Raw genomic sequence first — 23,510 nt, forward strand, 5'->3', positions numbered from 1 at the left:
TAATCCTATGTATTTATGATTTTACTTATCTATGAATTGATCCATGTATATTAATTGCCCCTGGTTTTTAGTACTTTTAACCCACCATGAATTCCGTATGAACTACCTTCATCCATGAATTAATCAATGTACACAAATATGAATTATTGCTATTTATATGCATGAATTGCTCATTGCTGCCTGTATCACTATGAATTGCTATTACCTATGAATTACTGCTATTTATTCTGACGATTGCACTTAGCACACCCCCTGGTGTGAACCCAGAGACCTGCAGCCCATTGGCTGATCTAAATTGCACTTATTCGGTTAGGTGGTTCTCCAAACTAAATTTTTGTGTGACGCCTCCTCCCCCTTCCCTTCCCACTCCTTCCTCGCTCGAAGCTCGACCACCGGACATTGCCAGCCACCTCGCCTTTGAAGTCAAGTTCGGAGACCCGCGTGCCTGACGTCCCGGGGTCTCCGAGGGGGGGAATTGTTGCCAAGTAGGCCCCCTCCCCTGCTTTAAAGCCTGCTATGAACTGTGTTAAAGTTTCCTGCGTTACTGTTTCACTGCTGCACAAAGACTGCTTTGCACGTGTGTGTTCTGATACACGTGTCAGTTTCCTGCCTGCGTGTCAATTGCCTTGCTGCGGCTATAGACTGTGTAGTTACTGACTCCATGTTTGGATAACTGCACAAAGGACTCTCTTTCTGGGCAGCCCTGCCCTGACCTGTATCTGGACTTCCAAGTGTGTGTTTGGACTGTGTTACAAGTGTGCCCCGTGCCTGCACTGCCATCTGCCATGGACCGTGCCTGTTCCCTGCTTTGGACTGTGTTTTAAAGTGTTGTTCCCGCTGCCTCCATGAAAGCCTGCCTCATATGGGCCCAAGCCGCTGCTAGCAGCCGGGCGCCAGCCGGGGGAAACCTCCAGCGAGCCTGGCTAGGCGCTCCCTGGTCAGTTCCCGCCTGGAGCCTCCCGCGAGCCGGTCGCCGAGCTTGCCCTCGCTACCGGGCAGCCTGCTATCCAGCCCCAGCTATGCCCAGCCGGCATCCATGTTCTCAGGCAGCAAGAAGACCCTGGGAAGAAGACTACTTTGAGAAGCCATTTCGGTGAAGCGGGCACACCACGTCCGCAGCGAGAGCCCCTCGCCCCGCTCTGCATATCTTAGGAGCCGCCCCGGAGAAGAACTAAGTGCTGACCATCCCAAGCACTTAGAGAATGCATCTCAAAGAAACCTCCGCATTCCAGAAGCTGATGACATCAGGACAAGCCCTGTCCGCTGGAACATCCTTTCAGCCCACTTGGATTTCCCCCTCCCTCTTTTGTCCCCTCTTCCTGAGGTGTCACTTATCCCAATCTGATTACCAAAGTGGCCCATCTAAGCCATTCAGTAGCCCATTAGACCCTTTGTTTTAAACTGTGAGAACCACCAAGTACAGCACCAGCCCCAGGGTACGTTTTGGGGTATTTAAGCTGGTCTCCCAGACCACTCGGTGCCTCGGCCATTCCCTATCCAGACCTCCTTGCTGTCCGTCTGTGGTCCCAGTGCTGGCATTGGGCCACCCTCGCTGCCGTGTCTCTGCTTCGCTCCAGGATTGTGAGTATTTCCCTTACCATCGTTGGGAACCCGCTAATGCGAATGTCTCTGTATTTCCTACTCTGTATTTCTTAGACCTTGTGTGTTCCTTGTATGATTGTGCAAGCTAGGCTTACGCTACACTCAATACACGTGTTTGGAACTTATTCGTTGTCTGCCTCTTTTTCACTAGAGTGTCTGGGATCGGGACCTCCGTATACATAGGTTATGATCCGCGCTTAATATTAGGTTACAGACTGCTATAGCTAATTCCCCATTATAATAAAGAGCAGTTCTGGTAACAAGCCGTGTCAGCAACCAAGAGAATTTGTTTTGGGGGCAATTACCCAAGCTTTTAGTTATAGGACTGGTAGATAACGATTCCTTCAGCGGAGCCCATAATAAAAACCCATTTAACTTTAAGCATTATGACATCAATTTTGTGGCACTGTACCTGGACGGCGAGCAAGTACCTGCTAAACCTCTACAACCCAACTTTGAAGATGGAAACTGTGTGCGGGAATACATGCATCTGGTTCAGGCGGCTGGTAAACATATGAAAGACAGATCTTTGTTAGTTAACCGTGAGGAGTTTGCTCAGGGCTACATGCTGTTTGCATTTGACCTGTCTCCAGATCAGGAATGTGCGGACCACTACTCCTTGATTAAAACTGGTCATCTGCGTGCTGAAATACGTTTTGCCAATGCACTGCCTAACACCGTTAACATGATTGTCTATGGGGTTTTTGACAACGTTATTGAGATAAATCATAGAAGAAACGTTTTATTTGACTATATGTAACTTGGATACCCTACAGCTGACATCTGTGTTATCTACAAGCCCTCACACCAAAAAGACTTTCCTTGGAGTGTTTCCAGCTGACTGGCTCCCCAAACAGAGACTGCATCGAAGGCCTGTGAGCCTAGTGGTGAATACCCACCCCCACAACCTCCCTGGAGAACACTGGCTTGCCATATACTTGACACTGGATGGGTGTGGTGAATTTTTTGACTCTTATGGACATCCTCCCGACAGCCCCCTGTTTCCCAAAACCATTGTGAATTTTTTGCGAAAAAATGCCAACAGGACTGCGTTCCAACCCAGACAGCTACAGGCTGACGACTCAGTGGTCTGTGGCTATCACTGCATATTTTTTCTACAGCTGCGCAATAAAGGACTTTCCTTTGATCAGATCCAAGAACTGTATTCTGATGACTTAGCTCAAAATGATCTAATGGTGGAAGAGTTTGTAAAAAAGAAGGGCATGCCCAAACTTGTTCCAAACCTCTTTGTGCAACCCCAGGCATGTGTATCTTGCAACGAATTCTACAATATTGAATTTCAATAAAGCGCCCCCATGTGGGCTTAAAATGTGATTTTTGTCTGTCTGTTTTGTTTAAACAAACAAACAAACACGGTATAAATTTTAAAAGGAAAATTTTTATTTTAAAGCATTACAAATTTATCCATACAGCTGGCAAGCTGCCTCTTCGTTTTGTAGAAGCTCTACGAAAATGGGCCAGCATCTCTTTGGAGGAGACCGGGTTCTTTAGATGCTCGAAAGCTTGGCGATTAATCGGGTTTCCCACCACAGAAGATGGAACATTCAGCTCAGCCATGGCCTTCATGAAAGCATCCCAGCCTGTGGGTATGCGATGGCTAGGCAGGGTGTGTGTTTGAGTAACCCCCTTCACCAAGTCCAGCATATTGGAGCCTTGGATATTTTCTCCTTTGTACACAAAGACTCCACGGTCATCCCAAGAAGAAACACTTTTGTTTTGTCTCATTTTGTTTAACAGCACTTTTGCATGTTTCTTATATCTAACAGGCAAAGTGTCTATTATTTCTTGGAAGATCGCATCAGGAATTTTAGGGGTTTCTACAGAAGAATCCTCTGGCTGAGGCAGAAACAGGCTCAGTTTAGATTTTTCACTTTCCCCCTGTTTCACATGTGTTAAAAATTTTTGAAGCAGGGCATCGTAATGCTTGGCCTTCTCATATTCTGTCAAGTCACGCCTTTGAAGAATCCCCTTCATTTCAGCATCTAAGGTATACATTGTGGCAGTTCTGATGTTTTCCTCCTTAGGAGGAGGGGGGGCCCTTAATTGTGCTGACTGCTGGCTAGGAACCAAATACATTTTTTCTGCATATTCCATTACTGACTTGTTAAAAGCCCTGTTAAGAGAGGAATAGCAAAGCTTAACAGAGGGGCAATAAACCCACCAGACTGTTTCACCAACTGCTTCTTCCTTTTTAGAGATACTCTTTTGTTACTCAGGTTCTTGATGAAACTTCGCCTTTTCCTCAGTATGCACACCTGCCGAGGTGATAGAGGGATGTTGCCTTTTAAAGTGTTGAGGGTGATTTCTGAGATAGCCGCGACCAGATCATCTGATGCTGAACATAAAATGGCTTTCCTCTGCTGTGGAGTAGCTTTAATGAGTAGTTTTAGGAGTGCCAAATTTCTCTTTATACGCCTGGACATGTTGTCCTTTGAAGGCCACGGGGACAACAGGGGGGTTAGAGCGCAGGCTGCTTTCTTTTGTACCCAGAGGAAGCCGGTTTTGTTTTTAAGACATACACTGCAGGCCACTCTGGTGGGGAAAGTCCTGTTCTTAACCTGTGAGAATCTGGTGTAGAGGCATTTAAATCTACAACCAAATACCCATAAGGGTTTTGTGTGGCATCCTCAAAGGCCTCCAGAAAGAACTGGGACTTCCCCGGGTACATCTGACGGGCCAGTGTTGCAATCTGTAACTTGTCTCTGGGGTTTTTAAACAACACTAGATATTTGGTATTTAAACTGATGGTTCTGTTGCTTTTCCCACGAAAGAAAATATTCTGAGTGATAAATAAGATACTCAGATTCCGATGATGCACGTATTTGGTAAAGGCTTTCTCAATTTCTGGATTTTCACAAGCTGAGTTCATCAAATCATCAACTATGATAAGATTTACTTTATTGGTGGGGAGAAGTTGATCATCATTAAGAGTTTCAGGCAGTCCTTCCACAAATTTTACAAAGGGGTATTTACAGAGGATTTCATCATACAGATTCTGCCAGCAGCTATAAAACCACACAATATTTTCAGGCATGACAGACAGTACGTGTTGGGCATTTTCCAAAATGTTTTTTACAAAAAAACTTTTCCCACAGTTGCTAGGACCAGCCACTACTGCAGAAAATGGATGTTTCCAGCGTACATCCATATTAAAAACCGTATGGTAAAGTTTTGAAATCTTCCACTAGGACCCTCTTATCATAAACGACTTTCAATGTTTTTTTCAGTGGCCCTGTATGAAAGAGCCACTGATTTTTGTCTCTTATGATGGAGGGCTGCTGGACTCGGATCTCTTTAGTAGTCTGCTCTGAGCCGTAGTCTAGCACCAGGTCCTTCAGCGTGTCAAAGTTTATTTTTACAGAATTGGAAACATTAAGAGTAATCCCCTTGGCTTTCATACACACCTTTCCCCCAGATAATCTGTAGCCGTATGTCTTTGGCCCAGCCGATGTGAATTCGGTAATATATTGATCTGGTGGGATCTCGCTTGTGAGGTCACCTAAGTAGTCTCCTAAAGGGGGATTCCAGTCCCCGTCTCGACTCACAAATATGACAGAATCGGTATCATGATACAAACAACGATCTTGCAATTTATCTAGCAGCTCATAAAGTTCCAGCCTTGCGTACGCAGTTGTAAAACAGGCAATCATTACATTAGTATTCCCTGATAATGTGTGCCTGTCTTTAGCGTGCTTCCAGGACACGCTTGCTGTCTCGTCATCAATTACATCAAAGCTGGAAACTTCATATGCCGGAGAAAATGCATACTCTAAAAGTTTGGTTGGGTCCCTCACAATGCTAGTGTTCACCAAGTTTGACCTCTGGCCAAACTTGCCCCACAAAGAGTTCAAAAATAATTTTGCAATTTGCCTCTTTGCAGGGTTCTTAGCTATGTGTTCAGCGCGCAACTGAACACCTTCTTTCTCTAGGTAATCCTTAATATATTTCTCCCTTTTTTCCTCATCTGTACACCAGTTAGGGTACCCAGACGCTTCTTGTTTTTGCCGGAGGTGCATTTTAATATATTCTGAGAACAGTTCCTCAGAGCTTTCTTCAAAATGCCACACTTCACTAATAGACATCACACTGTACCCCTTTTCTATAGCCTTAAGTAGCTCTATGGTACACCAGGTCCCTTCTAGGGCCCTTTCCTCAGCTTTCAGTTTTGCCTCTGCACATGTGCGGCACAGTGGGAACAGAAGTTTGCTATCCACCTTGAAGGGTAAAACAGGGTAAAGGAGCCCTCGAGGTGGATGCACCTTAACTTTGGCAAGGCCAAAATATTCAGAGAGAGGGGCAAAGTCCTTTCTGTCAGTTGGGCTGAAGCAGATGGGGCAGCCGTGGAAAAAACACCCATTAAACTCAAAGGCTGTGGGGGCCCCACCAACTTCTGCAAAACCGTCAAGAAAATAAGGTCCTACTTTTAACTCTCCACCTTTCAGAGCATGCTGTATCTCGATACCTTCTTTATGCTGGACATACAGCATCCACTGTATAGATGGGGTGGAAAATCTTTTGGTCTGTCTGTGGTAATTGTCATGTGGCAGCAGTGCAATTGTGTCTGGTTTTAAAAACATGTGTCTGAACATGGCCATGCAAACACCAGCGAGAGTAATATATTGGAAAGGGTCAATTTTTGAGATGGAAATAATTTCTTCCCTGTATAGGAGGCAGGCCTTTCTCAGGATTTTAACATCCTGCTGGCAATAATAAGACAGCTCTTTTTGCAAGTTGAAAACACTGTCTTGGTTATCCTGGTACCAGGACAGAAATTCCGCTCTCTCACCTGGCATCATATTATCAATGCCATAATCCTCCACCCTAGGCATGGGGCCGACATACGCCCAATTTGCGGCAGTGTTAAAGAAATGGGGGAAGAAGCCCTTGCACCCCTCAAAGCCCATGGCTTGTGGCAATTTTGCAAGCTTCATTGGTAAGAAGTTTAAACTGTCTATAAACCTAATACCAAACTTTTTTGCAGTCACACACATCAGTTTTCCCCCTTGTGTAATGAGGTCTACATCCACCTTTTCAACCAACAACTGCCTAACAATAAAGTAACTATCATATCCTTTTGCGTTATGGGCTAGAAAAGTGTAATCCTTGTACTTTTTGTTGATGAATTTTTTAACAAAGTCTGAAACGCACTTTCCACCCTTAAATTCCCAAGAATCACATTCCTCTAGCCCCATAGCGAAAATGTAATTTGCAATATGTATTCCGGATTCCTGTGTACATTCAAAATCATAAAATATATATTTGCTTGTTATTTTAGTTTCTTTAATTGGGGGCATGTAGCAGCGGTGGCTGTTTATGTCCCCAATGGGCTCTTTGCACTGCTTACACCACCGCACCCTGCATGTGTGCTTCTTTGGAGCATAGGCGCGGCATGAATTGCAAAATATTTTAGCTGTGCATGTTGCCAAATTCAAGTGCCTTTCCAAACAGGACCTTGATTTGCAATATATTTTACAAGTAGGGCACCTTTCCTCCTGCTGAACAACACATTTTGTCTCCAAACATAAGCGGCACCGATACTTGCAGGTGTGTGAGTGGCTATAAACATTACCACAAACAGAGCAATAATTTCTCTGGCCAAAGAACCCCTTTATGTTCCTAATGCCATAGAAGTGATTTTCATAAAGCAGTACAAAGTATGTTTCAGGATGTATGGGATCCCCACTTCTAAAGATTTCCCAACCTTTGCCCCCATTGATAACTACTCCTATATTCACCTTTAAATGTTTCTCAAACGTGACCACATCAGATAGTAATATTTTTTTATCCTCTGAAATTCCTAGTTCTCTATACAAATTGCGGGCTCTTTCTGATAATTCCGGAATGGTGAGCATCCTCTCTGACATAACCGCCAAGAGACTACCCCCAAAGCACAAGTTACTATCAGTGTTGCTTAGATCAACTAAGTGCTGTTTTTTCTTATGGATTACCTCACTATAGAGGATAGTGCTTATTACCCACCTTCCCCTCCCACCCCTGTTTCTAATTACTGTCATGACTAGCCGCAGGCTTCCATGAAGGTGGATTTCCGCATTACTTTGCATAAGATTGGACATCTGGTTTATGAATTCCTCGGCAGGGAAGTCTCCAACCGGCCTTCTCACTGAGCGAAGAGGGTTACTTAACCCCCCACCCTCAAGATGGAGCTGTACCAAATCACCCTCCTGGACTCTAGCCCTCATCTCATCAAGAAGCCCCTGAATGGATTGACGAATTGCCTCCTGCACAAGTACTGGGTGGTTTAACTGTTCCAAGTTTACAAATCTGAAAAGTTCTCCATATTGATCCATTGGCAAGCGCTGCAATTGTCGTTCCCACTGCCCCACCCTTTCTAAGTAAACTTTGGGTGGATCATTGTTAGGGGACAATTCTTGGGGGCTTTCATCAATGGAGACAGCAGCACTGTCATTTGCCAGTTGGGCGACAGATGGGTGGTTTTCTTGCGGAAGTAATTCCTGAGGGTGTTCTTCAGGGGTGGCCCATAGAGGGCTAGCTGCAGTGTCAATTGATGAATGGGGGGTGGCAGGTGGGGATTCTTGTGGAGGTAATTCTAGCGGGTTTTCTTTAGGGGGGTGCTGTAGTTCCATTTGCTGAATGGGGGGTAGTTGGCGCCTCCTCTGAGATGAGGCGACAACCACCAGCCATGTGTTGATTTGGCTCTTTAGCCCTCTGTCTTTTACTTATCAGCTTTAAAATGGAAGCACTGCGTTTTGGATGGGAATTAATATGTTTAGCATTATTTAGGAGTTTAAGTATCACTCTTTTCCATAAGTTTTTGAATTTCAAAGATTTGCTTTTCCTCTGGTATGGGGTCAGGTGAGGCTTGACCCGGCCTGCCCCTTTTTGCTTGAATCCCCCTTGCTGCACATTTAGATTTGAGATTTTTAGATCTAGTACATTCTCAACTGCGGTAGCCAGTGCCTTGATATCTTTATAACCTAGCCTATCCAAGTTACCATTTAACAGTGCAATGCTACCACATATAGCTTTAACAGCTGCAGTAGTATCAGAGACTTTTAGATTTACTACATTCTCAACTGCGGTAGTCAGTGCCTTGATATCTTTATAACCTAACCTATCCAAATTACCATGTAACAGTGCAATCCTATCACATATAGCTTTAACAGCTGCAGTAGTATCAGAAATGTCAATTTTTGGTTTCTTGCTGGGTGGCATTGAAGACCCCCCCTTTTGTGTCTGTTTAATGTCAGTTTGGTGTACGTGTTTTCTTTTTGATTTACCGCATGCTTCTGGCTTGGTTGGGTTTGCCAATCCTTTCTTGCAAGTTTGCTGTATGGTGTGCGGGTTTGAAAGCCTGCTGGCGGGTTTCTGCTGCTCGGTCACATTCGTGCGCTGCAACGGGGAGCTCTGCTTTGAGGACCTTTTAGGAGAGTCACGGTCTGTATGGAAAACAAAAGATAACTTTAGTAAACCTTGAGAATAGCATTTCAGAAGCCCCCTAGTTTGTCAAAAAACCTCAACATTGTGATCATTGTGAATAATTAAATATACCTGCTTGTGGATTTTTATGTTTCATAGTGCTCCAAAGAGTCAGCTGTGGAGCTGTATTTTTTTCTTTAGAATTTCTGCACAAGCATGGCTTTGATGTTTCCTCATCACCTCTTCCACTTTCAGGATGGTTATGCTGAACTAAACAGGAGACATCAAACCATAGAAAATTTCTTTCATGCTAAGTTATAAAAACCTTTTTTTTTTTAAAAAAAAAAGGATTTATAAGAGCACGCATATTTACCCCTGCCCCAGCCCAAGGAAAAAACTTCCCCATACCCAGCCATTGCTTTATGAAAGCACATGGCCTTCAGGCATGACGTGAATACCGCTCATTCCCCTCCCCCCCCCTCCAAGACATGCCCAGACATGTCCCAGTAAGGGGGAAAGCTCCATTTTATTGTAAACGATTTCCTCATCCATAATGTGCTAGTTTGTCAAAAACACCGCAAACCATAGTGCGCCACAAATAATAAAATATACCTGCTTGTGTTTTTTTATGTTTCATAGCACCCCAAAGAGTCAGCTGTGGAGCTGTATTTTTTTCTTTAGAATTTCTGCACAAGCATGGCTTCGATGCCCCATCATCATCTCTTCCACTTTCAGGATGGCTATGCTGAACTAAACAGGAGACAACAAACCATAGAAAATTTCTTTCGTGCTAAGTTATAAATAACCTTTTTTTAAAAAAAAGTATTTATAAGAGCATGCATATTTACCATCATTTGGATTGGCCATAGCTGGTCTCTTCTTCCAGTGAACTTATTAGTGAGGCTATAAAATTCAAGATGCTGGGAAGGCCTTCACTATCTATGGAGGGACAATTCATTTTAGAAATAAAAGCTTTCCTCGCCAGAAACCTTCAATCCCTACATCACAATCTAAATAATTAACACCCCAAAAGAAAAATTGTAGAAATCTGGCTTTAATTTCCCCACTAACATAGCAATCTAAAGCTTAAAACCCAGGACACAGGTTTCAAAGGTCCAAACTTCCAAGAACACATGGTAAATCTCCCACTCAAATAGCAGCCTATAGAAACATTAAGGTGGTTTTCTCCCACAAAATGGCAATTATTTAAAAAAAGCCTCATCTGCCCCAATTTAAGTTACCAACTACCACCCAAAATGCAGCAAGTAATAGAGAAAAACTAGTAGCCCCCCCCCCCATTTCCCCACATTTTCCCAAAGAAAAAAGGTTGTATAATGGGGGGGGGGTCAACTCACCTGGGTAAGGTCAGGCTCTGTCTTGAGTTCCAGGAAAAAGAGGGCAAGGCTAACCTAGCCCAGTCTTTATGAAACCTTGGCTCCATTGTGTGTAAAGCACCTCTGTGATTGGCTGTGGCATTCAGGTGGCCCTCAGTACAATGGGGAAACCATGTGCCTGAAGGTGTGTCCCCTCCAGACATTCCAGCCATGCTTTTCTGAAAGCACATGTTGTAGGCTGGATTGAATTGCCCGCCTCCCAGACAAGTTGTAGGTAACTAAGGACCAATGAATTTCAAAAATGGTTCAATAAGGCACCTCTGTGATTGGCTGTGTCCATCAGGTGGTCCCTCAGTGCAGTGGGGAAACCATATGGCTGAAGGAAACTACCTCACCCCGCCCCCAACCTTCTAGCCACGCTTTTCTGAAAAGGATTCCAGTCTTGATTTACTTAGCACCCCCCTCCCCCCCCCCACCCACAAGTTGCAGTAAAAAAAAGACTACTGGTTTACAGAAAGGTTCATTTTATTTTACATTTTATATTACATAGTCTACAATTTACAGAAATGTCTTGACTTGAATATCAGGTTGTGAATATGTTCTAACACTGTTTATTTCATTTGTTGACGGGCAAAAAATGTTCTGAAATACCTGCCCTTGATTAAGCATTCAATGTGCTGCAACATTCTCTTATCATCCAGAGGAGTTAGCTGCGTTAGTCTGTAGTAGCAAAATCAAAAAGAGTCCAGTAGCACCTTTAAGACTAACCAATTTTATTATAGCATAAGCTTTCGAGAATCAAGTTCTCTTCGTCAGATGCCTGATCAAAACTGGGCAGATACAGAAGAGGAGGGGGAAAGAGAGAGAAAGAGAGGAAAGAGGGGGGCATAAATCACAAGAGGACAGAATGCAATTAGCATGGAGGCTATCAAAACATTCCTTTGCTTGGAAATGTAAACATCTCCTTTTGGTGTGCAGTCAGTTTGTAGCAGTGAATCACATTACCACAGGTAACAGATTCTCTTTACAGAGGCGTGATCTGGGGGAGCCCAGCGACGCCTGGTGTGAGCTTTCGGGGACCACAGTCCTCTTTGTCAGATGCAACTGGCAGGGAGAGCTGTGGTGACCGAAGGCTTATACTACATAGGAATTGGATACCTTCACTGCTACAAACTGACTGCACACCAAAAGGAAATGTTTACATTTCCAAGCAAAGGAATGTTTTGATTGCCTCTATGCTAATTGCATTCTGCCTTCTTGTGATTTATGCTCCCCTCCTTCCCTCTCTTTCCCCCTCTTCTTCTGTATCTGCCCAGTTTTGATCAGGCATCTGACGAAGAGAACTTGATTCTCGAAAGCTTATGCTATAATAAAATTGGTTAGTCTTAAAGGTGCTACTGGACTCTTTTTGATTCTCTTATCAGACTCTTTCAAAAAATTTTCAAGGGCATTTTGGGAATTTACTGCATTGCCAACTTGGGCTATTAAGGAGTAAACTTCATCCATATTTTCCTGAGTGAAAACCAAGCATTCCAGACAATAGGCAAGTGAACTTATAATTAACAGAGCAGAGCTCGCACATATTTCATCACAAACAAATTTAACTTTCCTGTCCAGCTCATTTTCAGTCCATATTAAGCATTCGTGGTCTCTCTGGCCCGGGGCGTCATTCGTGCAGCCCTCGCAAGACTCAAATAAATATCCATTTATGCAGTGGCTCAGAATCCCCTAAACTGCTGCTCTTACAATACTCCTCATGGCGGATTTGCGCTGGCGTGGTGGAATAAAGTCAATATCCCGGTCAATATTCAGCTGAAGAAGGCTTCTCATAGACCTGAGCCTTTCATGTGAGGTTATCATTCCCCCTGCTCCTGCAGATGTGGCCTATAAAGAAGGTTTAAATGCATTTTAGGGTTTTTTCCAAACTATAGCAACATAATTGATCCCCCACATACCCCCTCCCCAAAAAAATACTAAAGAATCCATGCCTTACCTGGGAATTCTCTGCTGAAGTTAAATTGTCCTGTGTTTCTTGGTTACCCAAAGGCACAGTGGAAGTCAATTCAGGAAGTTCCAAAACATTGAAGGAAGGCCCCTATAAAACAGTAAAGATCACATTTTATTTTTTTCTTAACAGCTCTGTGCGCCATTTACATTCAGTACCTCTTTTGACCCCGCTACCCCTTCTCCTTCCCACATTCAAATTACCTGTGTTTGAGAGTTCGCTTGTGAAATCAGTTCTTGGAATTCTGGGGACACTTCCATCAGCTCATTCAATATTTGGACCATTTCACTGTCAGTTATGTCTGCGGATGTTCGAGTCTCCTCGTCGTAAACAGGTGCGGAAAACTGAAGCTTGCACGGTACCAGCTCTCTATCGTCATCAGAGCTGGTGCTAATATAACGTCTTTTGAATTTAGGCCTCACCACCGGGGGTGGGCTGATAAGTTCCAGGGGCCTCACAGGAGTATCCATGTTATCAGCAAGAGCCCAGCCGCGTGTCTGCTAGCGCAAAATGGCTTCTTTCCTAAAAACCACCTTGTATGGATGTGTCTAAGAGCATCCTATTGGTTGGGGGTGAATGGGCATGTTGATAGAGGGGTCATACGGCCATACTCAGCCAATAGCTGTGGTGGTTACCCCATTTCCGGGGTGGGGTGCAGCAGGCGGAAGTTCACTGACGTGGAAGTGGGTGGTGTTTGCGAAAGGAGATCCAGTTACATTGCAGGGGTTGTGGCCTTCCCATGTCACTTCCGCTGAGGTAATAGGGGAGGGGTGGCCTGCACACGTCACTTCCTATGATACAGCAAATATGCAAAATGCCTAATTAATATGCATGGTATACCCGTCACTTCCGATGATGTCATGGGTGGGGGTGGCCAGCTTACGACAATTCCGGTGATGTGGCAGGGGGAGTGGTCTGCTAGCGTCACTTCCGATGGCCTCAGGGGATGTGGCGCAGCTTGCTCACGTCATTTCCGGTGGCGTGGCTTGATGGCGTCATTTCCGGCGGCGGGGCTTGATGGCGTCATTTCCGGCGACGGCACAGGAGGGCGCCATTGCTTACGTCACATCCGGTGACGTAATGCCTCATTAATTATTCATGGTATACCCTTTTACTACTGGTCTGTATGGCCCCTTCCAACTCTATGATTCTATGATCATTATGTTTGTCTGCAGTAATGCTTTTATTTTTTGGCAAATTTTGACAACTTTTGGCAAGTTAGGAGTTTACTACACACACTGGTACAAAAAATCCTAGTTTAAAATATATGCAGATGTGGCCTGAAGCGGTAAGACTGAGATTAAAAGAGATTCAAGGGTTGTGTAGAGGGAATCTTGATGAAAAAGTTGGCTCAGTATGGCACAGAGTGAAAAAGGCAAACTCTAGGCCAGGAGACTGACAATAAATGTCCTTGCATGAAGCTGTGGTATAGTTCCATTTGGAGCACCGTGTGCAGTTCTGGTCACCGTTTTCCAAAAAGGACATTACAGGAAGTGCAGAAGAGGGCAACCAAGATGACGAGGGTTTTGGAGGACCTGTCCTGTGAGAAAAGGCTGGAGACTCTAGGGAAAAAAATGAAAACATATAAATATAAAGATGGAGGGTGCTCCCAAGGGCCATCTAGTCCAGCCCCTGGCATAATTCAGGAAATTCACAGCTATCCCCTGCACTTCCCTGAGTGGTCGCTGCTCTATGCCCAGAGGGGGGGAAACAACCTCCAGGATACTCGGCCAATCTGGCCTGGAGGAAAATTCCTTCCTAACCCCGAAGTGGTGATTGGCATTATCTTGGGCATACAAGAAGGGGTCACGAGAGCCAACCACCGGATCATCCAGGCCCCCCCTTGATCTGTGTGCATTCATAAAGTCAGATCATCAGCATTGTTGTCCGATGGCCATCTAGCCTCTTCTTAAATACCTCCAAGGAAGGAGAGCCCACCACCTCCCGAGGAGGCCTGTCCCACTGGGGAACCGCTCTGTCAGGAAGTTCTTTCTGGCATGACAAAGTGGTATGACAAAATAAAGGTCAATGCAGACTTTTAAAATCATTGTATCAGGAGAGCCATTTTGAGAATTTGGAACAACTATAAACTCAGACGGACACAGAAGACCCCACTTTGGATTTCAACACAGGAAGCGTTTCAGAGAAGAGAGATGGCTTTGCTTGTCTTATGGAGATTTACTAGAATTCTCACAGGGAGATTGTAGACTGAAGACAAGGGAGGATTTAATAGCTAAAGGTTATAAATGTCAATGGTTTTCCTATGCTTAACTTTGAGAAAGATTCAAATTAGATTAAAAAAATTATGGGGCTTTGAACATGACAAGACTGAATTTGAAAAAGAGCTGTGGTTAATTGATAAACATGTTATTTCTAACATGTATAAGTTGTTATTGAAATCTGAAACAGAAGAAGAATCTGTGAAAGATTGTATGGTAAAATGGGCTAAAAAATTTGGGTATAATATAATGATGGATCAGTGTGAAAATATGTGGATAAAGGGGCTTAAATTTACTTTGAGTGTTAGACTTAAAGATTTTTTTTATAAAATGATGTTTTACTGGTATATGTCCCCTGACAAATTAGCTAAAATGAGTAAATGTATGTCAAATAAATGTTGGAAATGTGAGAAACAAGAAGAAACGTTCTATTATTTCTAGTAGACTTGCCGTAAGGCTAGAACATTTTGGATTCAAATCCATATGATAATACAAAAATTTTTAACGACCACTGTACAGTTTAAGCCTGTCATGATCTGGCTGTGCCAGGAAGGCCTAGCAAGGCCTCAGAAGCCTGTTAGCAGTGGGAGTAGGCCTGCCTACAATTCCCAGGAGCCCCTGGGCCGTTTTGGCGCCCCTTTTGGCCAATCAGAACACAGGGGCTGGTGCTATATAAGCCTGGGGGGGGGGAGCCTGGGTTCTTCTTTCTCCGAGGGAGCAGCAGGCCAGAGGGGGTCTCTGCTAGGGGGAGAGGCCCTCATCCAGGGAGGGGGAGAAGGCAGGTCCGGCAGACAGAGGGGCAGGGAGTCCAGTCAGCGCTAGGACCTTTGGTTTATTGTGCTTTCACCCATCTATGGTTGCTAAGGCACCTTGCTTGCTTGTTTGTTTGATATTAACTGACCTCCTTGTAAATAAACTATTTTGTTTGTTGTTACTCTGCTGGGTCTGCATGCCTGCTTATTGGCCAAGCTACAGAGGTCAGAAGGGTTGGGCGGGGACTCTGGGCCTTCCCAAGGGACCCTAAATCCCAGAGTGGTGGCAGCATATGGTGGCTCACCCTACCTGAAGCATGACAAACTCAGAAGCCTTTTTGTTGGGATTAATGGACAAACAGTTAGAAAATCAGCATGGGGGTTTATTTTTATATATGACTACAGCAGCGAGGCTTTTATATGCATAAAAATGGGAAATCACAGAATCGCCTTCAACTGAAAATTGGATTATGAAAATGATGGAGCTAGCGGAGATGGCTAAACTTACGACTTTGACCAGAGATAAAACATTGTCTACTTTTTTGGCTAACTGGAATCTCCTTATTGACTTTCTGGATGAAACAAGGAAAATGATTTGATGATTTGTGGCTTTGATTTTTGAGAAGATAAATCTGGGGGAAAACAAATAGAAGGGAGGCAGTAGTAGAAAAGAAAATTTTGTGTTTGTTAAAAAGAAAAGTGTTGTAGAGAAGAATGGAAATGAAATATGTATTATTTTCTTTTATTTTTAAGTTCTGTTTTTTCTTCTTGTAAGTTTTTCACTATCCTTTTTTAATTTTTGCTTTCTGCCCTTTTTATTGGGCTTTTAATTCTATGAATAAAATTAAAAAATTTTTTTAAAAAGTTCCTTCTAATGATCCACAGGAGTTAGCCGTGTTAGTCTGTAGTCATAAAATAGTAAAGAATCCAGTCGCATGTTTAAGACTAACCAACTTTATTGTACCATAAGCTTTTGAGAACCACAGCTCTCTTCATCAGATTCATCTGACGAAGAGAGCTGTGGTTCTCGGAAGCTTATGCTACAATAAAGTTGGTTAGTCTTAGCTGAAAACTCTTTTGCTTTAATTTTAACCCGTTGTTTCTGGTCCGTCCCACTGGGGCAACAGAGAAGAACTCTGCTCCATCCTCTGTGTGACAGCCCTTCGAATGGGCTGTCATGTCATGGAGAAGAGAATGGCGACTGACTGAAAGCACTATATTTTTATGTGCTCTCCCACTCCCTCTGCATCACAGGCTTAACTGCCAGGCAGGGTTCAGAAAACGACCCAACCCCCCTTCTTTGCAATTAAGAGGGGCCCCATGTGGAGGATGAGCAGAGGATTTTGAGTCTTCTTTCGTTAGATGATTTTAATATCTTCTATCTCCAGATAACGCGGTGACCATCACAGCCTGTGCAGAGAGAAGCCAACGAAAATGCTGTGTAAGTCTGCCAGCTAACATAACTGTGTATGCATTTATATAGTTAATGCCACATGCTTAGATTAATTTCTTGAAACTCCATTGCAAAGGAACGGGGGAACACGGGGTGGACCATGAGAGTCAAGCTCCGGTTCTGGGGTGACGCCCCCCCAGAGTGGAATGACAGTCTGTGGGACCAGAGAAACTGGTGATTCCCCCCACCCCCCTGCCAGATTCCCAAAGTCCATCCCTATAGCCACAAACAGCAGAAGGGAGAGTGATCTGGCCTTGTGAGGGGGGAGCCCCAGAGATCCCCAGTCATCACTCCACACACACACACACCCCTCGCTCCCTGTATGCAGCAGTCATCTGCCTGACTCATCTGGCTTGGATCTCTCCGTTTTGGAACCAGAAGATGCAGAGCATCTTGGGCAGGGCTGAGGAGGAGGCGGCCAAGTCGATGGCAGACAGCAGGCAGAGGAAGTAGCACATGGGCCTGTGCAGGGCTGGTTCTGTCGCGATGACCAGGAGGACGGTGCAGTTCCCGGCAATGATCACCACATAGATGGTGCACACCTGCACTGAGAGCCACTCGTGGTACGCCTCCAGCCCTGGAACGCCTTGCAAGAGGAACGTGGAGGGGAGGGAGGGTGTCAGATTGGTGGATACCATCTCTCGGTTACAGCACCGCAGCGTGGTTTCCCCTCTGCAGCCCGGCATCTCTGAAGATGCACAAAGAGTGAGAAGTGGACAGGGTGTGTGTGCGTTCTCTGTACCAGTATCCTCAATTTTTAATAAACTTTCTTTATTATGCTCTAGTTTTGTTACTGGGTTTTGGGTCTGCAATCTGAAACCAGTATCCTGGCTTAACTGACTTCAGCTACCAAATAACTTTTTTGTAGAATTCAGTCTGCAGTCATCCTACCTTGCAGGGCCAACTTCTTGATCCACACCTGGTAAGGCTGGAAACTTGGTTTCCTTAACCTCTAAGCTTTGGGTTAGCTAAAGGGTGCTGGTAGCAGCTTGTGACCCTGGATCCAGCTGGGAGCACACTTACCCAAAGAAAAGAACTCCAGCAAGTACCCCCTCACATTTACTGCCAGCAAATTCCACAGTGCAATCGCTGTTTGGGTAAAGAAGTGCCACAGATTACCCAAGTCCTTGAGGAGTCCAGGGAAGCAAAACACACTTCTGGGGCGGGGGGGGGGGAGAGATCTTGCTCCCCAGGGTAACAAGCTACTGCCAGTGCCTTCTAGCTAACCCAAGGCTGAAAGACCAACTGAATGTGCTAAACATCCCTCTGGGGCAAACCAAAGTTATATGCAGTTGCATGTGACTTCTTTCAGATCAGGAACCCGCTTAGTTTTTAGACTGTTGAACTGGGATATGGGGGACCCTGGTTCGAACCCCATTCCGCCCATGGAAACTTGCAGGGTGAGCTCAGGTCATTTTACGCGGAGTAACCCACCTTACAATGTTACCAGCAAGACGCTGGCTGTTTTCACACGTCTTCACAGAATCACAGAGTTGGAAGGGTCCATACAGAGACCTTCTAGTCCAACCCCCTGCCCAGTGCAGGATCAGCCTAAAGCAGCCCTGACCAATATTCATCCAGCCTTTTCTTGAAAACTGCCAGTGAAGCGGAGCTCACCACCTCCCTAGGCAGCTGGTTTCACCTTTGAACTACTCTGACAGTGAAAAAGTTCTTCCTAATATCCAGCCGGTACCTTTGGGCATGTAATTTAAGCCCATTGCTTCGGGTCCTACCCTCTGCTGCCAACTGGAACAGCTCCTTGTCCTCCTCCAAATGGCAGCCTTTCAAATACTTAAAGAGAGCAATCATGTCCCCCCTCAATCTCGTCTTCTCCAAACTAAACATCCCCAAGGCCCTCAGCCTGCTCCCAGAACATTGTGCAAAACACCTGGAAGATGGCGTCTTCTTGTGCGAAATCATGCTAGGAAGACGCGATTTCGCACAAAACTCCCAGATGACGGCGTCTTCCTGGCGCAATTTCATGCTAGAAGACGCTGACTTCTGGGTGTTTTGCGTGATGTTCCGGTGGCAGGTAAGACGCGTGAAAATGGCCCCCATGGGGTAATTCTTCTGCTGGTTGCCTGTTTGGAGTAACTTTTGTTTATGTTAGGAAAACTTAAAGCTCTCACTCTCCTAGCTTCACACAAATCATGCACAACTTAATTATGCAAGAGGGCTTTGTGCTCAGAAAGGAGGGCTGTACTGTAGGGAGGTAGTCCCAAAGAGATGCATCAGTAAAGGGACAGGGACTCTAGACCGTACTTCTGTGTACTGCCTGTTGCTGTAAGTACGATCTTACGGGATTGTTTACATGTTGTTTAACATGTCAGTCTCAGAGTTGCTCATGCTGTTTTCAGCATTTCTTCAGCTTTGTTTTAGATACTTGCTACTTTTAAAACTTTGCAAATTTGCATTTATATATCCAATTCCATTATTTATTGAAATATCTTTGAAATTGACTGTATTGACTCACACTGTGTAATCCACCTTGAGTCTCAGTGGAAAAAGTGGACTATAAATAATGTAAATAAATAACAATAAATAAATTTAAAAGTTCCTCCTTTAAAAACGATCCCATCCCCCATCCCTGGAGGCTCTGTACTGCAGAACTGCTGGTGGAGCGGAGGAGAAAGAGGTCACGGCTGCAGGTGGCCGCCCGTCAGAAGCTGCAGCAGGTCTCCGACTCTGAGGCCTGAGCCAGTTGGGCACGCCAACTTGTACTCGGAGGAACAATCCACTCTGGAATCTCAGCAGGGAGCAGAAACGGGTCTCCGTTTAGAAGAGTCTTTTGATAATTGCACCTGAACGTTGCCCTGGCAAAGCTCATCTTCCCTGGACTTCATTTTTCCAGGTACACATTTAATTTCTTTGTGAAACAGGTATTACAGGTATTACTGTGGAGACGAGAGGCATGCTTGTGCTTCAGGAGGACCCCTTCTGAGGACTCCAGGCACTCCCCCTTTGGGAGGGACAGAGAGGCCCCCAAGGGCTACTGTCCTATTGCAGAGCCTGAAGGTGCCCCATAAATATCTCCTGGCTTTCCGGCTAGTCCTACTTGAGTTGTGGAGGCAGAGGGGGCTGCCTGGTGCTGTTCCTCTCTGAGCAGCAGTCCTCTGCAGAAGGTGGGCTCCAGTTTTTCTGGCCAGAAACTGACGTGTGTAATTGGTGCTTGCTGGAGTGTGTGGGGTGGGGGGAAGATAAGCAGCTAGGTGGGAAAATTGGAAGAGCAGGATTTACCCCAACTGGGCTGCTGGGTCCTTTTTGAGTGGCCCTGGGTGGGGGCTTCCTCCTAGCAGGCTAAGCTCGGCTGGACAGGAAAGCAGGGCAGAAAAATAAAAGGGGGGAAAGGCTGTCTGAAAAGATCCCGGCTGGGTGCAGAGATACACACTCGGAGCTTCCCTTCAGATGGGAATCCGTAACTAAAAGGAGATGGACGCTTCCGGCATGACAAGCTGTGTGTTGTCAGTTGGGGAGGGGATATTTCTTGATGGAGAGGAGGGAAGAGAAAGAGGGGAGCCAGCAAGGAGAGCTGTTACACTCCAAGGGGGGAAAGCCGTAAGGGGGCTCAGCAGTTGTGTGGTCTGCAGAGGACGGGGTAATGGAGGGCTCCTGCCCAAAGCACAGAACCGCTGGGATTTCTTCTCCCTGTGGACTGGTGTCACCAGTTTGCTGGCGAAGGTTTTTGTCAGAGGTTATGGTCAGAAACATATTACAATAAAGATAATCAGATTATCAAAAGATGATCATCAGTTGGGAAATGCTTTTGGGTGGGCAGTCTCTGGTGACACAGGTCTAGTAAAATCAGGGCTATGCAAGCACTAAACTGGAAAATAATAGGAGCCTCCTCATTCAGAGGCAGTCAACCCCTGACTGTCGTTGCCAGCGGGCAACATACAGGGAAGGCCTCGGCCTCTGTCCCCTGGCCTGTTGTCGGCCACTGTGAGAGGCAGGATGCTGGACTAGATGGGCCCTCTCTGGTCTGACCCTGCTGGGCTCTTCTTATATGCTCTTAGAGTCTAAGCCCAAGAGCATTTGATGAGCTCCTATTGTAAAGCAGAGGCAGAAGGTTCAATGGGGCCATGCAGATTTCAGGTGTTGGAAAATGACTTGGTTACTTTTTAAAAAATCTCGTGAGGCAAAACCTACAGCTGTTCTTGTAAATTGCTGTGGGGTGCAGGGGATGGAGATGGAGAAGAAGGGACCAGGTTGGGGTTGGGGAAGAGGAAGAAGAACACGAAGGGGCAGAGATGCCTCCAAAAAGACACTCACTTTTCCAACCCCTTTTCTTCAATTCAGGCAACCCGCCAGCCCCACCCCCCCCAAAGCTAGGCATGTATCAGTGACCAGGGAAATGTACTGCCAGTTTCAAATCTGCAGGGGAGCCAGACTCGGGTCGAGGCCTGAGCTTTGATCCAAATTAGGACTTGGATTTTGCTTTTCAATCCCTTTTGATTAAGGAGCCAATGGAAAGAATATGAACAAAGTTAATCTTTACATGCAACGGGTGGGGGGGATTATTGGCTGGCCTTTGCTCGAGCTGAAGACCATGTTAGAATTTAAATGCCCTTGTTCAGCCTCCAGTGGGAGAAGGGATGTGGGCCAGCACTCTCCTTGAGGGGCAGCACCAGACGCTCTGGAATGGTGCTGGGGGACGTGAGCCCCCTCCCCAGCAGGGGCCATGACCGGGGCAGAGGTGTCTCCTCATGCCTCGCTGGCAAGCCCCTTCCGAGCACTCTTTGCTCTCTCTGTGCAGAAACCCCTCTGGGACACTTCCTGGCCCTCTGTACAGGGGCCAAGCTACAAGTGACGAATTATACTTGAATGGCAAGTGAACAGACTCACATGTATTCCTCCCTGTTCACTTGCGCTCCACGCAATTGCGTGGAGCGCAAGTGAACAGGGAGGAATACATGTGAGTCTGTTCACTTGCCATTCAAGTGTCATTCGTCACTTCTAGCTTGGCTCCAGGACAGACCTTGCTGTGCAGGCTGCCACTCTCGTTCATCTCCTTCCCTCTCCTTCAGGGCACCAGCGTTGTTCTGACGATGCAACACTTGGCAAGAGAGCGTCATGTCTGCGGCAAACGGCACCCACGCGGGGCTCTCCTCCTTCCTTCTGCTGGGAATTCCGGGGCTGGAAGCGGCCTACCAGTGGCTCTCCATCCCCCTCTCCTCCATGTACGTTGTGACTGTCTTGGGGAACAGCGCCCTCCTCTTCATCATCCGGGGGGAGCCCAGCCTCCACAAGCCCATGTACCTCTTCCTCTCCATGCTGGCCGCCGTTGACCTGGTCATCTCCTCGGCCACCCTGCCCAAGACGCTCTGCATCTTCTGGTTCAAGGGTGGCGAGATCAGCTTTGGCGGATGCCTGGCTCAGATGTTTTTCATCCACTCTTTCTCTGTCATGGAGACTGCCGTCTTGGTCGCCATGGCATTTGATCGGTACGTGGCCATATGCTTCCCCCTGCGCTATGAATCCATCCTGACCAGCCCGGTGCTTCTCAAGATCGGAGTGGCTGTAGTCTTGCGAGCGTTCGCTCTGATCACGCCCCTCCCCATCCTGGCATCAAGGCTGCCGTTTTGTGCAAGCAACAAGGTGCCCCACACGTACTGCCAACACATGGCAGTGGTGAAGCTGGCCTGCGCTGACGTCACCCTTAATAGCCTCTACGGGATGGGCGTGGCCCTTTACGTGGGCCTCTTTGACGTCCTGCTGATTGTCTTGTCGTACGGCCTGATCCTGCGGGCCGTCTTCCGCCTGCCCTCCAAAGAGGCTCGGCTCAAGGCTTTCAACACCTGCGGCTCCCATATCTGTGTCATCTTAATTGCTATTGTGCCCGGGCTTTTCTCCATTCTGACCCACCGCTTCAGCCACAAGGTGGCCCCCCATGCACGCATTCTGTTGGCCAACCTTTACTTGCTGGTGCCCCCCACCCTGAACCCCATCGTATACGGAGTCAAGACCAAAGAGATCCGTGACAGAGTGTTCCACGTGTTTTGGAAGAGGAGAAGAGCTGCCCTGAAGACGCCGGCAGGAGGCATGGAATAGACAAGCTTGGGCTGGGATGTTTATTGCTGAGAGACTTCAAGGACAGCCATTTGGGTGAACATAACACAACAAGAAGAGCTTACGTGGGAAATGCCCCAAAAAGAGGAGCATGAAACTTCATGCAAGGCGGTCGTTCCGAGGAGCATCTTGCTTCCCGAAAAAGAGAGGGGGTGGCGGCCTTGCAAACTTCCTGGCTGAGTAGGGACTTCCACACAGCTCCCCCAAGGCTCAGTCCAACACTACGATCTCTACTCCACAGTAACTTTTCCAGACAATCCCACACAGTTGGCTTTTTAAGAAATTCCAGCTTGTTGCCCTGCACCACAGGTGCCGCACAGTGTGATTCTCTTGTTCAATATTGTGTGTGTGTGTGGGGGGGGGGGTGATTTTCTTGTGTGGTCACCAGTAACAAGCTCACTGGAGCTCGCAATGGTCATGGAGCAAAGTTTTTCTTACTTTCTCTGCACTTCGGGCTCGATGGAACAGCCTGCCTCAGGAGGTCAGGAAGGCTCCCGTACTTTTGGCTTTCCATGAACTATGAAAAACAGGAGGGCATTTTTAGAAAGCAATAGGGCGGCATTATAACAGAATGATTCAGGAAGGCATTTCAATAGGGAGAATAGGACTGTGGATTGTACTGCTAATATGTATTGTCGAGTCCAGTCCTGCAAGCCAGAG

The 23,510-nt window shown here is 46.1% G+C and overlaps 1 protein-coding gene across 1 annotated transcript; it reads left to right on the forward strand.

Annotated features, from left to right (window-relative positions):
- The first annotated feature begins 21,854 nt into the window (after positions 1–21,854).
- LOC129326405 (olfactory receptor 52E8-like) lies at positions 21,855–22,832 on the forward strand. Its single transcript, XM_054974563.1, has one exon. It carries the CDS (start codon positions 21,855–21,857, stop codon positions 22,830–22,832), a length of 978 nt encoding a protein of 325 aa, XP_054830538.1.
- The last annotated feature ends 678 nt before the right edge of the window (positions 22,833–23,510 follow it).

This window comes from Eublepharis macularius, chromosome 3, assembly GCF_028583425.1.
Source record: "Eublepharis macularius isolate TG4126 chromosome 3, MPM_Emac_v1.0, whole genome shotgun sequence".
NCBI lineage: Eukaryota > Metazoa > Chordata > Lepidosauria > Squamata > Eublepharidae > Eublepharis > Eublepharis macularius.